Below are 16,602 nucleotides of genomic sequence, written 5' to 3' on the forward strand. Positions count from 1 at the left end.
AAAAAATATAGTCAAACTGCGTTATTAATTTTTCACTATTATGTCAAGACTTTTTTTAAAGAACATTGAAATATGAAAAAAAAATTATTTCAAATATTATTAAAAAATTTCAGTGCAATGTAGAGTAAGGCACTCCGCACATTACGCGCCTAATCATAGTAGAGTAATCGTTTTGTCATGTCAATGTTGGGCGCTTCGATTCATGAAGTTTTTATAATTAGGCGAAAACATGATTATGAATCGTAATATACAGAGCTTCATTGAAATACATGTGTTCGGTATAAAAGCTTCATACTTTAGTACGCCGGAACGATTACACTACTCTGACTAGGCGTTTAATGTGCAGAGTGGCTAACAATGTAGGTATCAAATAAAAGAGAAAATCAGAATTAAAACAAATGTTAAACTTTTTGGTTCATAAAACCGAATGGGTATGGAAAATTTCTTTTTAAAATTTTATCCTTGAATATCCTTGAAAATTTGCAAGATTTGTTTAAAAAAAAATATATATATAAAGGACTAATACAATTAATTAAAAGCGATTTTTCAATACTTATTTGTCCTTGTGTACCAAAAGACTTTATTTTTTTTAATTCTACAGAATTTTCTCTTTTATTTGGTACCCATATTGTTATTGTGCATTTCACTGATTTTTTAAATAATTTTTTTTAGTTAATCATATCTTTAAAATTTCAAAGTCTTTTAGAAAAAAAAATCCTGTCGTCAGAGTGAAAAACTAAAAATCCAGCTTTACGGTATTTGGCCCATTGCTTCGTGTGTTTTGAAATTTTTTTGTTTTTGTAGCATAGTGTTTTATATGGTAGTGAAATCAGGAAGAGGTCTACGAAATGTTCATTTCGAAAACATTTTTGGAAATTAAAGACCAAATTAGTTAACGAGTTAAATGAAATATTTTAAAATGAATTTTTCCATTTTTCATTACACTTCAATCTTTTTTAAGTATAAGTTGCTAATGCAAAATCGTAATCAGCGACATCGAAAACGCCTGCATATTTTGGCCAGCTTTTTTGATATTTCGACCACTGTCCACCGTGGCGGATACGTTATATATGTATGTATATACACCACCTTGTTAGAGACGGACATGTTGTGGTTCAATGCCAACCAAAAGTGAAATTTCGGATTGTGACCAAAATTTTCATGTTTTGTTATTTTTGCTACTCTAAAATGACGAACACTAAAACTCTCAACATCGTTTAATTTGTTAATTTATCTGACTTCATATGCACTCATAAGAAATTTTAGCGTGTAAACGCCAAATTTTTAAAACGTCAAGAAGCGAAAGTTCGTAAATTGCTCGATTTTTTCTTCGAAGGGATTGTGGAGACCAAAATTTGAAAATCGAGAAAAAATCCTTTAAGGCTTACTTTCTTTTTTTATTCAAAATTTCTTAAATTTCATAAACATCTCAAATTCCTTCGTCCTTCCCAGCATCTAATTAAATGGTTACAGCGTCCTAAAACGCTTACACTCACACTATTGCAACACAATGTTAAATGGTTAATCAGCCTCATTGCGTAAGTCTTAAATTGGGCTAAATTGTACGACTGGACAGTAGACAATGTCGTGCTGAAATAAGTAAACGGTGAAAATCGTCGAAAACTATACAGTGCTGCCAAGTTTTTCCATTTGAATACAGTAGTCGAGTGGAAATTTTAGGCAATGACGTGAAATTTTCGATACGATTCGACTCTCGAAAAACGACTTGCATTCGACACGACTCTCGCAATGAGGATGAATATTTGCAACATGCTATCGTACATGTTTTGAGTAAAAGCGCCAAATGGGCAAATGAAGTGAAATGCAATTTAAAACAAAATTCGTGCATATCTACCAGTGCGACAAAGTATTTTCGTGGCTGGCGAGCCATAAAAGTGACACTCGTGCCACAAACAGCCAGCGTCTGCTTCTGCTTCTGCGTCCACGTCAGCGTCAGCGTCAACGCCAATGTCAAGCCAAATAAATGCCAGCCAACAAAGGCAACACATTTTCGCTGTAGTTTTACTATAGTAGGTGTACAACAACAACAACAACAATACGTTTAATATATGTATGTGTACTCATATAAAAATATCACAATCGCGTTGCCACTTGTAAATGTCAAGTGTACAAACGAAAAGGGCAATTGCATGCAGTGACGACAAACGACAAACAACAACAACAACAGCTATTACTGCAACTATAACTACAACAATAAAATACGATAAAAAGTGATAAAGCATTGAAAAATGACTACAATAATAACAAATATAGCAAATTACATGGCATACGGTGTTAAAAGCAGGTGTACAAATATTTGGTTGGTTAGCTGAGGACAAAAAGCGACGCAGTGTATGTATATGAAGTTTTGTATAGGGTAAAGGTACTAAATACAAGCAGCTAGGCGTCATGGGCATTTGAGCTGATTTCTCTTCGAAAGACATTCATATTTCAATTTTGCTACTGAAATGTTGAAACTACATACAAAAATACTACTCGCATGTTTTTTTCTAAATTTAGATTCTTCACAGCTGTTCGCTCAGCCGCTTTGGGGTAAATTTCTACACACATACAAACATCATTACTGTTCGCCTTATTTACATACCTGTCATCTGCTGGTTTATATGTCACAATATACTTTTCAATTGGATGCGCATTCAAATCGATCATCGTTTGCCAGGAAACGCGCACTGTGGTCGGTGTGAGAAAGGTGACGGTTATGTTCTCGGGGGTGGCCGGGATGGTGCCTGCAAAAAGAAGGGAGGTGAAAAAAATTAAATTAAATAAATTGGAATAAGAAAACCAAATTAACAAAAAAAAACATTAAAAATCAATACGATTTTTTAGCCGCCCAAAACTTGCATTTATTTCACTAGAATTTTATAAGCTTGTTAACTGCATACCCAAAAAATACTCTAAAAATTTTTCTAAGTTCGGTATAAAGTTTGAAAGTGTGATTTATACAGTTTTTGTTAAAACATGAACCATATTTTCATAAAAAAGTATCAAAAAAAAAACTCGCTGGAAAAACATTGTAAATATTAAAAACGAAACACCATTCATCCATTTTTGACCGCCACTTTATGTAAAGTGGTGGAAAAATAAATAGGGGCACGACATTTTAACAAATTTTTTTATAAAAGTATACTTCGCTATCTAACAAAAGCCGTATAAGTTCATATTTCAAACTTTGTACAAAAATTATAAAAATTCTGCAATATTGCATCTTTTCAACTTTTTAATCAGGAATTTTAGGAATATTTTTGAGTATGCAGTTTTATAGCCCCTCAATTTTAAATTTTGGTAGAATAAAGGGCAAGTTAGAAGTTCCCTAAAAATCGCGTTGATTTTTGATAATTTTTATTCTGAATGTATTACGCTTTTTTTCCATACAAAAAAACCTTTCGAACATACTTTGTACAGAAGAAAATGCGTTAAAAAAATTTCCAAGCTAAAAACCAACGCGATTTTTTAGCAACTTGAAACTTACACTTCAATCTATTAAAATTTAATGGGCTATAAAACTACACACTCAAAAAAGTTCTAAAAAATCTGATTAGAAAGTTGAAAATTTAGATGCAAGTTTGCAGAATTTTTGTAATTTTTGCGCAAAGTTTTAAATATGAGTTTATACGGTTTTTGTTAGACAATGAAGTATACTTTTATAAAAATAATAATAACAAATATTAAATAAACCAAAGACAAATAGGAAACATTTTTTCAAATGTCGTGTCCCTATTTATTTTTCCACCACTGTACATAGATACAAATAAGTCTAAAAATAAAACTAAACACACGCTTACTTAAGTAGTTGCTAATAGAAAAAATTAGGGAAATCAAATTACTTTCATGTGCGCCAAAGTGGGTCATGGCTGCAACATTGGTTGGTTGCAGATCGGCCGATGGTGGGTCGCGCATGGGGAACGAAAACAATTAGGGGATTCACAAGACGTGTTAACCGTCGTAAAATCTTAAGGTTAACATCTTTTTTAATTAAAATGGTTTTAGGGGATTTCTAACTAAACCGAAATTCTTTTAAACTGATAAAGAATATATAATTAGCCAACCCCCCAACCATTTTAACCGCTATTTTACATAAACAAGTGTTAAGCTTAAGATTTTACGACGGTTAACACGTCTTGTGAATCCCCTAAATATAAGAAATGCAAGCGAAGTAAGCCAATGAAATGAATAAATAAAATAAATGCTTAAGTTTACGCGCCAGCTACTAACTACAGTAGCGGGATCTGGTTACTTGCGAGAACAACGAGGGCAAACAAACAAATATTGCATATTCCATGTATCTATTTACATTGCTGGCCGCAAATAACGAAAAAGAAAATCAAGGCAGGACAGCGTGTAAAGCCATCGCTGCATGTATACAAACTTACATACAGACGCGCTGTTGTGTATGGCTAAATTGACACACCGATTGACGTTTGAAATGTTTGAATCGATGGTCGTCGAATCAATGCATAAATGAATGGTTCAGTGGAAGTCATTCTTGCAAGCAGGCGAACTTGTAGAAATGCTATGTAACTATATAAATTAATGTGTATTTAAGTTGGTATGAAAGAGTTAGTAGTAAATTTTAGTGGGAGGGATATTCAAATAGTATGAAAGTATACTCAGTTATGTACATATGTTTGTATTTAAATACACTAACACATAAGTAAATACCCCGCAGCGGTTCTTACCACTTCCGCGTTGAATCTCCCTTACTTTAACAAAGGCGCAATCGCCTTATGGAAGCAGAAAGCAGGCAGCGGGGGATTCAGAATTTTTTTTTTGGGACGGGCGGGGGTTCGAAATTTTGTCTCTTATTCCTATTAATTTAAACGAGTAATTCATGTATATATACATATACATATATTCATAGGTTTCTCAGAAACGGCTCTAACGATTTCGATGCAATTTGGCATTCAGATAATCTATCATATTGAAATTATTAAAAAAAACCCAATTCAGAAATATTTGTGAATAGAGTTGCTACCTATTTTCCATCGTATATTTTTTAAATCTTTTTTTTTTTTTTAATTAAGATACGATATTATTATTTAAGGGTACGAAAAGAAAGCTCTTAAACAATAATTTGCCTATATAGTAGGTGTTATGCCTTAGGATATTACTGCAAGGTTGCCACTTATTTTCGAATTTACAAAATTTAACTAAAATAATTTAATATGGATTTCAAACGAGAGATACTTTTGAGATTTTAAATCCAGAAATATTTTCTATGAGGGTTAACAGGTTTTTTTTAATACAAACTTTTATCTCATTAATTTCATCGAGCATATATGTATACACAGATATATAGACTAAAAACATATACTCTCCATCCTGGCGTATTTCTAAATAGGGTTGCCACCTCATTTTTAATGTGAGTCATTTCATGTCACCGCAACCACAAGGTTAAAGAGGTTGAAGGTCTAGGTGACACGAATATACGTGCAGCATATTTTGCCGATATGACGTAGGGTTGCCTATTTACACGGGACTTAAATTTTAAGAAAACGTCATACATACGTTTCTTTAAAGTGCTGTATCTTCGAAACCTTTTAACGAAACTTAATGATAAAAAATGTATTTATTACGTCTTATTATGGGCTTTAATTGTACGTTTTTTTACATTAATGTGCAACGGATTAAAAACAAACAAAAAAATTAAGTAAACAATTTTTTTTTGATTATAGCATTTTAAAAAATATTTATTTTTACATAAAAACATTGTCTATAATGTCAACTGTAAGTACCCATATGGGCGTAATGGGCTACTTAGGCTTGCCTAACGCTCGAGCAATATGATAAATAGACATTGAAATGTTATGAAATTAAATTATAAAAAAACAAAAACAATATGAATAAATCATATTAACTTTACTAAAGGGTCTGAAATCACGAAAACTCCCTTCAAGGTAACGGCAGAATTGAACTTTGTTGCAAGTTCACATGGGAAATCTGCTTGCGGCGGGATTGGAGGAAATTTTAAGAGACTAGCAGCTAGAGCAAGTTGTCAGCTCACGACGTCACAATAAATTCTTACACCCGAGGCCCTCTACCAATGGGTTAAGAATAAATTAGAGAAATCTAGTGCTTCCAGACCGTGAGCTAGTCTTTCGAGGACTATATCTTCTTGGAAAACACTTCTGCAATTCGTTAGCCTTAAGTTGGGGTTGTTGAAGCATTCCTCGTAGAAGACACCTCCCCGAAATTTGTACACCATATTAAGAATAATATAAAGAGTAATTCTGCATCATTTGCATGGTATGTATTTATACCTCAAGAAATGTGTATTTTCATTGTAACACAGTGTAATCAATGTATGTACTTCTTCTTCGGCTTGATGAAGTGACAACAATGCATGATACGCAGTTCGATTTCCGGAGCGTTTTGTCACATAAGTACACGCACGTGTTTTGCGCAAAATATGTAGGTAGTGAGCAAATACTCGTTAATACATACATATATAAATAATATATGCTCGCATGTACACACAAGGTACAAAACAAATATCCCTACTAGAAATTTAATCTGCCACATACTCGAAATTGTGGAGAGAGTGTGTACTCACTTTGCAAAGAACAAGCACTAAGCAGTGAAGTTCTTCATAAACTTTTCTGCTACATCGCGCACAAGCATATGAGCAAATCTCACGAGTTGTCTTTTTAGTGTCACTCTCTTCACACTGCAGAAAAAACGATAAATCATGTTTCTCGCATTTATTTCAATCAATGGAGTTCCAGAAACAAGTACAATAAAAAATTAATTAGTATTTGAAAAAATATGCCTTAAAACGTTCATTTAGGCGAAATAGTACAGTAATTACTAATTTTTTCATTGTGAATCTAAAAAATCATAATTTGTTAGATGACTAAGGGCCGTTTTCACCAACTCTTGTTAACACTAATCCCCAGTTAAACATCGTTACCGACGTTACCGACACAGTGTTATATGCATGGAGTCAGTAACGTCGATAACTATATTGACCGGAGAGTAGTGTTAACCAGACAGTGAGAAGCTGGCCCTAAGTATCGTGCTACGGGGTGTATACATATGTTACATACGCAACTACGGGTATATAAATATGAGTGGTTATTTTTTCATCTTTTAATTTATATTTTTTAAGTTTTCATTTAAATACCGGGTGCATTCCAAAATGTCAAAAAAGGCAATAGTCTCTTTTATTTCTAAGCCGCATTAGAAGATAAAGTCTAACTTGTGTAACCTAGTTGAAATCTGGCATCTTACCGTGGTTGCGGACGTTTGGCATTACAATCTGCTGAGGTTTAGAAATAAAAAGTTGCTTTGTATTTTGACGTTTTGGAAAGCACCTATAATTTAGTGATGGCATCTTGTTCTTTATAAAAAAAAAAAAACTGAAGATAATGCATATTCTAACGTAGGCGCAACATCATTTTCGACTAAAACACGTTTACTCACATACTCGTAACTGGACGAATCGGCTCATGAAGTGTTCGAGGGAAAATGTGTTGGCTGTTCAGCATACAGTATAAGCCAATTTCAGACTACTTCAGAAAGGAATATCAAAATTTCCAAAAAAAAATTACTTTCGGTACGAACATCAAAATGAAAAAATATTTTTAGTTTCTTTCTAGGACGTCAATAAAATAGGACCTTACTCATCTAACAAATATAGAAGTTGTGAGCACTTAAGTACAAGCGGAAGAAAAGAAGTGATAGATCCAATCGTAACCAACGAAGTTATGGTGGATCATATCAAAGAATGGATGGTCTTGGAATACGAATCTCTGTCTGATCATTGGTTCATTGAACTTAGGCTAGGAACCGACACTTGGAGAGTGCCAAAAGGTCGTACTCCTCGAAAGACAGACCTGGCAAAGCGGAGGTTGCTCCTACCAAACTTAAAACCTTATATCCATTGAAGAGGCCATCCGTAAGGTAACGAGTATTTAGATTGGTTGAGAAGTATGTCCGCTGATAAGAAGCATGCAGGGAAATGCGGTCCTGAAAAGAGGAGGACTGGTTCGAATACCATAAGAGGCAAATTTGCACTTTTAAATAAGGCTCTTGAAGAGACTTCTGCAGTGATATTCATAACATGAAAAAGTCTGCCATGATGTGTAAGGTACTTTAACATGACCTCAAAGTCAGGCTTAATTCTCACAGAAAACCTGATAGACTTATACCACGTCGTTTCTGGAAACATACAAACCTCTCTTGGAGACTCATTTTCCGGGTATCAAGTTAATTAAGTCCTGGCACAGGCAGAGATATGGAAGTGAGCAGGACGACGAGAAGGGCCACCAGGCTAAACTGACACATAGCAGCACGGGTGGTGACTGTGAGCAAGGGGCCTCTTTTTACGAAAATGCTAAAATGTTGGGAGACAGGCTTATAGGGGCTCTAATAAGAGTTTTTTTGGGCCTGTCTGAGGTTCGGCCACTTTGCCACTCCTTGGAGGAAAGTTCGGGTAGTCTTCATTCCCAAACCAGGAAAGGATAACTATGCGGCGGCAAAAATCTCCAATCAGCCTAAGGGTAACTCTAGATACCAAGCAGACATAGAGAATTAACGTCAAGCTGAAAGCTTTCGGAAAATGTCGGAGAACCTTTTGTAAGACCTGGAGTCCAATACCAGTATTCTCTATGTACATAGCTTTAGTCAGACCAATCGTTACGTACTCTGCTGGTGTATGGTGGTGGATCCAAAAGGGGACAATGAAAACAATACGTCGACTGTGCTCTTTTAGATTGTAGATAGAAGCTCGGTGAAAACTTTCAAAATGGGACTGAAGCCGGATGGCATCCGGATGGTAACTTCAGATGTTTTACTGCTTTGGGTGTAATGGTAACGGTCTTTGAAGCGGAAGTCTTTGCAGTACTGCAAAGTAGTAGACTGTATTATTGGCGAAAGGTGTCGCGGACAAAAATCAGTGCCAAGCTGCTCTAAAGGTCCACGAATGCAAGTTAAGGCTGAACTCCGTTACAATATGGAATGAGCTTGAACTTGTGTGGGTGCCAGGTTACTATGGCAATGAATTGTCTGATGAATTTGGTGAACTGCGGTTCCCTAAAGCGTCCAATTGAACCGGAACCAATTTTCAGAGCCAAGCGTATCCGAAACAGTCGGATACAGCAAGGATTTGATTAATAAAATTCATGAGAGCCGTTGATGTAGTGTTGACGCCTGCAAAACAACCAAGTGTTTCCTGAAAAGGTCTGGCAAAAACTGTTCTACTTTTTACGTTCTGACCTCATATTCGGGTTCAGCGGAAAAATTTACTTGAGTAACGATCTTATTGGGCCCTAAAAAGAGTTGGAACTGAAAATTCAAAAGGCCTTCGTTACCGAAATACCATCCTTTAATACGCATATCTATAGTTTTACAGTACATTGGCTAAACTCTTGCACCACCCCTTACTTTGCTACTCAATGCGAGTCAATTATTATACATTAACTGACTATTCAGGTAATAATTTATTACTTCCTAATACTAACTCTTTCCGGCAGGGAAAACACATTTAGTCGTAGTTTATGTATATCAGTTTGTACCTAAATTGCAACGGCAGCTAAATTTCATCTATAGCCCCCAACAAAGCTAACTCATAGCTTCCTGTTTGGTGGAAATCATTATACGATAATGGGTAGTCAGGAAGATCGAGGTGGAGATGGGGTGACGGTGGCCATAATGGAGTCAGTTAGTCAGTTGTTGTATGGTATGCAATAGCCGCAGGCGATTTATGTAGAATAACTGAAGCCAAACAAAGAAAAATGAATAGAGCGAATATGCCACGAATGAATGAGCAGCGAAGCAGCAGAGACGCAAAATCGGCAGCAAGGAGAGCTACAGCAACTTCCACGCCACTAAAATCACTTAAATAATTCCAATCGCCGGCAGTCAATTCCATTAGCATTTTATGACATGGCAGCTGTACGGGTTAGGATGTGGCAAACAATTACACAGCGGCAGGCACAGGCGAACACACATACATATATAAATGTTACTTGCAGGTTTGTATGTACATTAAGGTGGTCCAAAAATGCATTTGCAAAAGTAAAGTCGGAATTTTTATGATCTCACCCCCTAGGATTGTTCTATACCGAAAAAAATATACCCTTATTTTTTTTATTTTGAAATCAAAAAATATTTAGAGGTCGCTCAAAGCTTTCCATGTATTTTAAACTTTTCGTAGGAATAGTATTGTAATAGTAATAGTTAAAAATCAATATTTTTCTACAGAAAACTCTGTTTATCTGTAGGAGATTCCCAGTAATAATACCCAATTCTTTATTTAGCCATTTTTTCATTGCAACCATAACTTATAGGTCCGCCAAAAACCCACAAAAACCCCGAAAAATGCAATGGGGCACCAATAAAAAATCGTCAGTATTAAAAAATGGTTAAATAAACAATTGGGTATTGTTATTGAAAGTCTCCTGAAGAGAACCAGAGTATTCCGCTCGAAAAATATTGACTTTTAAGAATTATATACCATTTCTACGAAAAAATTTATTTTTCATATATAAAAATATATGGAAAACTTTGAGCGCTTTGAGCGACCTCTTAATATTTTTTTAATTTAAAAAAAAATACGGGTGTACTTTTTTTCGATATAGAACAAACCTAGGGGGTGAGAGCATTACAATTCCGACTTTACTGTTTTTGGACCACCCTAATGTACATATATGCTGATTGCAGTTTTTTCCGCACAAATGCCTGTGGTAAACTAACAAAGGATATTTGGAAAAAATCGGAAACTTTTATGTCTTTAATTCGGTTTTCTGCCATATTACTTTTCAATTAGCTGCAGATTTTATAGAGCGGAAATTGATTGATATTTTAATAAATCTTTACAACTTTGCCGAAAGCTAAGCAAAGAAAACGATAGTTCATAAAAGCTTCATCATTTCAGCAAATGTTTTTCTAGGTTTTTTTAGCAATCTAAGAAAATACTACTGTTTATAAATAAATTTAAAAATGCCGTAGGCAAAAGCAAATTGACTCCTTTGTTCTTTGTTTTCCACTATTGCATTAATAATTGTTACCATTGTCGGCACTACTTCACACGCGCGAGTTTACTTTATCCTTGCCAATTTCCTCTCCTACTTCTACCTTTTACTTTCAACTTTACCTTCCCCAATCATTGCTCTAACTTTATTGTCTTTCCCCAGAGGCGTTGCAACCTCTTTCTTGTTTTTGTTTTTTTATACCCGAGCGCACTTGTGCACAAGGGTCCGTCCGTCCGTCCGTCTGTGCACACGATAACTCGAGTAAAAATTGAGATATCCTAACGAAACTTGGTACGTGCACTTCTTTCGGGCGTAGGACGGATGGTATTGAAAATGGGCAAAATCGGACAATAACCACGCCTACCTCCCATATAACGGTAAATTTCCGAAATACGAAAACTGCGATATTTTAGTAACTACTGAAGATTATTCACACAAAATTGATATTTACAATAATTTTTAGACGAAAAATAATAATATTATACATTTTTGGAAAATGGGCGTAGCCACGCCCACTTATGGGTACATGTGTATATCTTGGTAACCGCTGCACAAATTTCTTCCAAACTTGGCACAGTTGTTAGTCTTGCTACAGCATACCAAATGGCCGAAAATTTTTAAAATCGGACAATAACCACGCCTACCTCCCATATAACGGTAATTTGGAGAAATACGAAATCTTCGATAAATCAATAAATATTAAAGCTAATTTACTCAAAATTGATGCTTGCAACAATTCTTTACCAAGAAATACGTTTATGATAAAATTTTGGAAAATGGGTGTGGCACCGCCCACTTATGATCACATATATGTATCTCGGTAACCGTTCCACCAATTTGTACCAAACTCGGTACGATTATTGTGCTTGCCCCATAGAAGCAAAACGTTGAAAATTATTGGAATCAGATTCAAATTACGACCACTTTTCATATAACGGCAAATTTCAGAAATGCTTGAAACTTCAATATTTCGAAATTTAAGGACGCTAATTTACTCAAAATTTATACACAGCGGCTTACCATGTAGCGGTACCTGCGCCGGGTATTTAATGTTCGGCTCCGCCCGAACTTAGACTTTCTTACTTGTTTTTTTTTGTTTTAGTCCTATATTGCTGCTGCTTGCATATGCCCGCCAGAAAACCGTCCGCGCCCTCGACAAATATTCAAATTTCCGCAATTTGTATAAATTTGATGAGTTGATGGCTCGTTTTGATGGTTGTGTCTGGCTTGTCGGTTTGCCAGTCACTTTAGTTAGTTTGTCGGTGGTTTTCCGTTGGCGGTTTGCCATTGCACCGCTTGTCTGTCTCTACACGCATCCGGTTGTCGACATACCAGCAGCGATTTGGCGTTTCTTACTCTACACAACTACCGCCTGAATTTGTTCGTGCTAAACATTGGTGGTATTCACGATCCGGTGCATACTGCCTAGCATGGTGCATGGATAATATAAATAGCATGTGTTCAAACCACAACAAAATTAGCCAATCATGCTATTTATGCACCATGCTAGACAGTATGCACCGGATCGTGAATACCCCTAATGTTTGTGATACTTGCTGACTGTTGATTGCTTCACAAATTGAACGGTAAAGTTTTTCGCATAGCTTCTTAGTGGAGCTAAATACTTACATGCGTATATATATATATGAATGTAAGGTAATACCAACTCTTTTTTATTTTTTAAGGTAAACCTAATACTTTCTGAGCCGGAAATAACCTGTATTTTTTCCTTTATTAAGGATTCAAACAGCAAATTATTGTAGTATTTAAATGTAACTTTGAACATGAAAATTTACGAGAAACCTTAAAGGGTCAGAATAAAACTCGAAAAGTCGGAAAGTTCTGAAATTGTTATAAAAAATTTCAAAGAATTCCGATATAATTTCGAAAAGTCCCTAAAAATCCGAAAGGTTCCGAAAAAATCCAAAATACCTCAAAAAACAAGGTCCCGAAAAAATACCGGCAATTCTAAAAAGCCCAATAATCCAATAAATCTCGAAACTCAGTGACGGAGAAATAAATCGAAAAGAAGGAAACATTCCTAATGTGTTAAAACACTTTCGAAGATTGCCGAAAAAAAACATTTATATCAAAATTACCAAAAATTCCCTAAATCTCAAAAACTCTTGACAAAATCTCGAAATACTCCAAAACGTCCCGGAAAAATACCGAAAATACGACAAAAAGCTTTTTAAAGTAACCAAATAGTCTCGACAAAACCTCAGAAATCTGCAAAATATATCTACAAAATCTCGAAAGAAGAGAAAATGGGAAACTTCCAAAGACTCACGAAACAAATTTGATGACAAAAAATAGCCAGAATCCCGAAAAGGTACCGAAAATCATGAAAAAACCATAATTCACAAATAAATAATAAAAAGTGCCGAAAAAATTCGGAAAATCCCAAATAAGTACCGAATTTAGAAAATAAAAACAAATATTTCGAATATTTCCAAAAAAAAATTTAAAATTCCAACAACTCCCCAACATACCGAAAAGTCTTAAATAAACCCCGAAAAATAGTGCAGAAAACTCTTAAACAGTGCGGAATGCCCTAAAAACCTTTAATAACACCAGTAAATCACAAAATTTTAAAAAAAAAAAACACTTAAGAAAATCTCAAAAAGGCCTCAAGAAAATCTGTAAATAACCGAAGAGTCTCATTTTTTATCAATGACCACCGGCTGAATTCACAGAGCGTAGTTAACCTCTGATAGGGGTTTAACTATCGATTTTCCTATTCTCAGTATTCCATGGAATATTTATACCTCAATAATTAAAATTGTTAAATACAATTCGGAGTATTTACGAAATTTAAATAAATAAGAAAGTTAAAAATTTGAATATACATTTTGTCTTTTATACCTATCAAAAACATAAATATCAATTTGAAATACACCAAATCCGTGAAGTGAAGCACAGGCAGCACATGCGTGCGCGCTGATACTTTATGTACGCAGGCATGAAAATATTAGTAACTTCTATTTACTCCATAAAGTTTGACAACTAAACGGTGTATAATTAATAAAAAAATATTTTTGTTATTATTATGCACATTTTCATTACTTAATTGATTTTCGCAGACAAATAGTGTATTGAAATTGAAAAAAATACTTGTCTGTGAGCTCGAAATTTTGGAAATTTTTTCGAGATTTTCGAATATCAATCAATAGGTATCCTCTTTTTTTATAAAGAATGTTAAGAAAAAAATATTTCGGACCAAAAAATATTGAGGTGTAAATTTTGAGATGAGTTTAAACCAGCTGAACTCTTATTAAATTTAATTTTTTTTTACCGAAAATCATATTTTTATAGAAAAATTAATATTTTCTACAGTGTACAATTTTAGGCGACATGAATTTCCATGGATAACTATGTACTGTGAATTCGGCCTTAAAAAATAAAAAGAAAAAATTGCTTATTACTTTTTGATCAAAGAGGAAAATTCCTAAAGATAAAGAAAAAGTACCCGAAAAAATCTCAAAAAAAAAAACAACCAACCAAAACCCGAAAATGCCCTAAAGATCTTGAAAAAGTCCCAAAATCCCGGAAAACACTGACCAAATTTTTTGAAACACCCAAAATATTATTCATGAAAAAAATCAAGGCAATACTGTATGGGCCGGCAGGCCACAATGTTATCAAAGGTAACGAAGGAGCCGAGAAGTTCTCAAGAGACGAATTGTCAACAATTTCCATGAACCGGAAGCTTTTTGTTTACTAAGCTCACTCCTCATAAATACTGAGTGAGTAAACGCATAGCACAGTAAGTACTGGGGAGCTGCAGAAGGTATTAGATAGGCAGGGCTCTTTGGTTATAAATTCACTGATTACCTAGCTAGTCACAAATGATTGCTTTCTAAGTAAGGCCGATTTGCTTTGTCCTCACAGGCAGAATGTGAACTTTGTCTTGAAGACGATGAGACGTCAGCACATGTCCTGTGAAAAATCTTTGGTCACACCGAGATCTATCAGACGGGGTTATTTAGGTGTCCTTTAAGGAAGCAGAAAGTATTTTAAACCATAAGTTTTGTTCTGGAAAAAATTTCATTAAAATGCCAGATACAATTCGAGGATTCACAAGACATTTTAACCGTCGTAAAATCTAAACTTAAAACTTTTTTATGTAAAATAATTATTAAAATTGTTCTATAGGATTTCTAACTGTAAATGCCCTAAATATTTTCTGAGTTCTGTCTTTGAAAGAACTCAGAGAGTACCGCTATGCAACCTTTCATCCTGCATCTATGTAACTCAAGCATTCGGCAAGGTGTCGCATGAAAGATGATTCGTAATTTTATCACATTTGGGTGAAATGTTTGTGAGTATCTCATGCAGTTGTAATTTGATTGAGGGTGCAATTTAATATGTTAATGAGAGGATCGCAAGCATTCGTTTGGTGTGCATAGATAAGTGGAGAGCCTAACTCTTTCAAATCTCCGAAGGATGACTTGCTGACAACGTCTGTGGCTTGCGTCCCAATACGCGAATGCCACAATGTATTTTGTGTTTTGTCCTCTTTACCCGCTACACAAACCTACATTTCCTCCCTCTCTAATTTGAAGTAGGCTGCGCTGATATCTCTGGTATTAGGGACAACGTTGTCAATGTCAATAGAAAGTAACTCTTTACTTACACAGAAAAAGGTTCAGTAAAAACAGCAGCTACTATAAACTCCTGTCAGATTTATGGGAATTTATTCCACTTTATTTCAATTTACACATTGAGTGCTTTTTCGTGTACAAATATAGGCGCGCGTGTGAATATATGTATAGTGAGCTAGCAGGGCATCTACATAGTACATATGTATGTATATACAAACATACATATATCCGATTCTGTAGCTTAATCAAAGAAACGAAAAGCTGTTTGTTGCATAGACACAAACTTTCTACAACTGAAACTAATCAAGTAGAAAATTCAAAAGGGACTTGAATTCCCCTCTGAAAGAATTGCCACAAATTGCTGAATTGAAATGTTGTGTACATGGCATTTATGCCTTTTTGAATCATAGTATTTCTCACTTCTTTTATTTCGAATCATTTATTTCCTCTTGCTTGTATTTTATCTCTTATTTTCCTTTTTATTGGCTTTTGATTTTATTTCGGTTGGTAAACCTTCAATTTAAGCTTCAATAATTCGGCAGAAATTTTTTTTTATGCAAAAAAAGAAAAATCGTTGCTCCATAACAAACCCATTTTGTTGAACAAGTTACTCTGCAACGAAATCCCCAAATAAGGGAAAGCCAGTTAAATGAATTGTTATCGCCTCGATAAATATTCAACAAAAGGATTTTTATTTGCTACAAGGCTTAGCATAATTGACACTGCGCGCGTAAATTTGCACAATAAATGTAGTGAGTGTTAGTAAAGTCTTTTGAAAGTGCGACGACAAACACAATTCATGAATATTTAAAATTCAAAAAAAAAAAAACACTCGATTAATTTGCATCTGGATATTTAGCGGGATTGAATTTTAATTTGGTGTATGAATATTTAATTGCTTAATATATGTACATATGCATGAATGTACAGTAAGTATATTCTTTTGGGTACATAAGTAATTTTATTTTAATATGAGGGAGAGGAAACTTAAGGAAATTTTAGAAAAA

General features: G+C 34.6%; 1 protein-coding gene across 1 annotated transcript in view; it reads right to left on the minus strand.

The window, feature by feature from the left end:
• LOC118742989 overlaps positions 1–16,602 on the minus strand; it is a 118,188-nt gene that overhangs the window by 44,661 nt on the left and 56,925 nt on the right. Inside the window, exon 2 of the mRNA XM_036475438.1 lies at positions 2,606–2,747. Coding sequence (XP_036331331.1) covers positions 2,606–2,747 — 142 coding nt within the window. The remainder of the gene's footprint in view (positions 1–2,605; positions 2,748–16,602) is intronic.

This window comes from Rhagoletis pomonella, unplaced genomic scaffold (genome assembly GCF_013731165.1).
Source record: "Rhagoletis pomonella isolate Grant_MI unplaced genomic scaffold, Rhpom_1.0 Rhpom_scaffold_00007, whole genome shotgun sequence".
NCBI classification, from domain to species: domain Eukaryota; kingdom Metazoa; phylum Arthropoda; class Insecta; order Diptera; family Tephritidae; genus Rhagoletis; species Rhagoletis pomonella.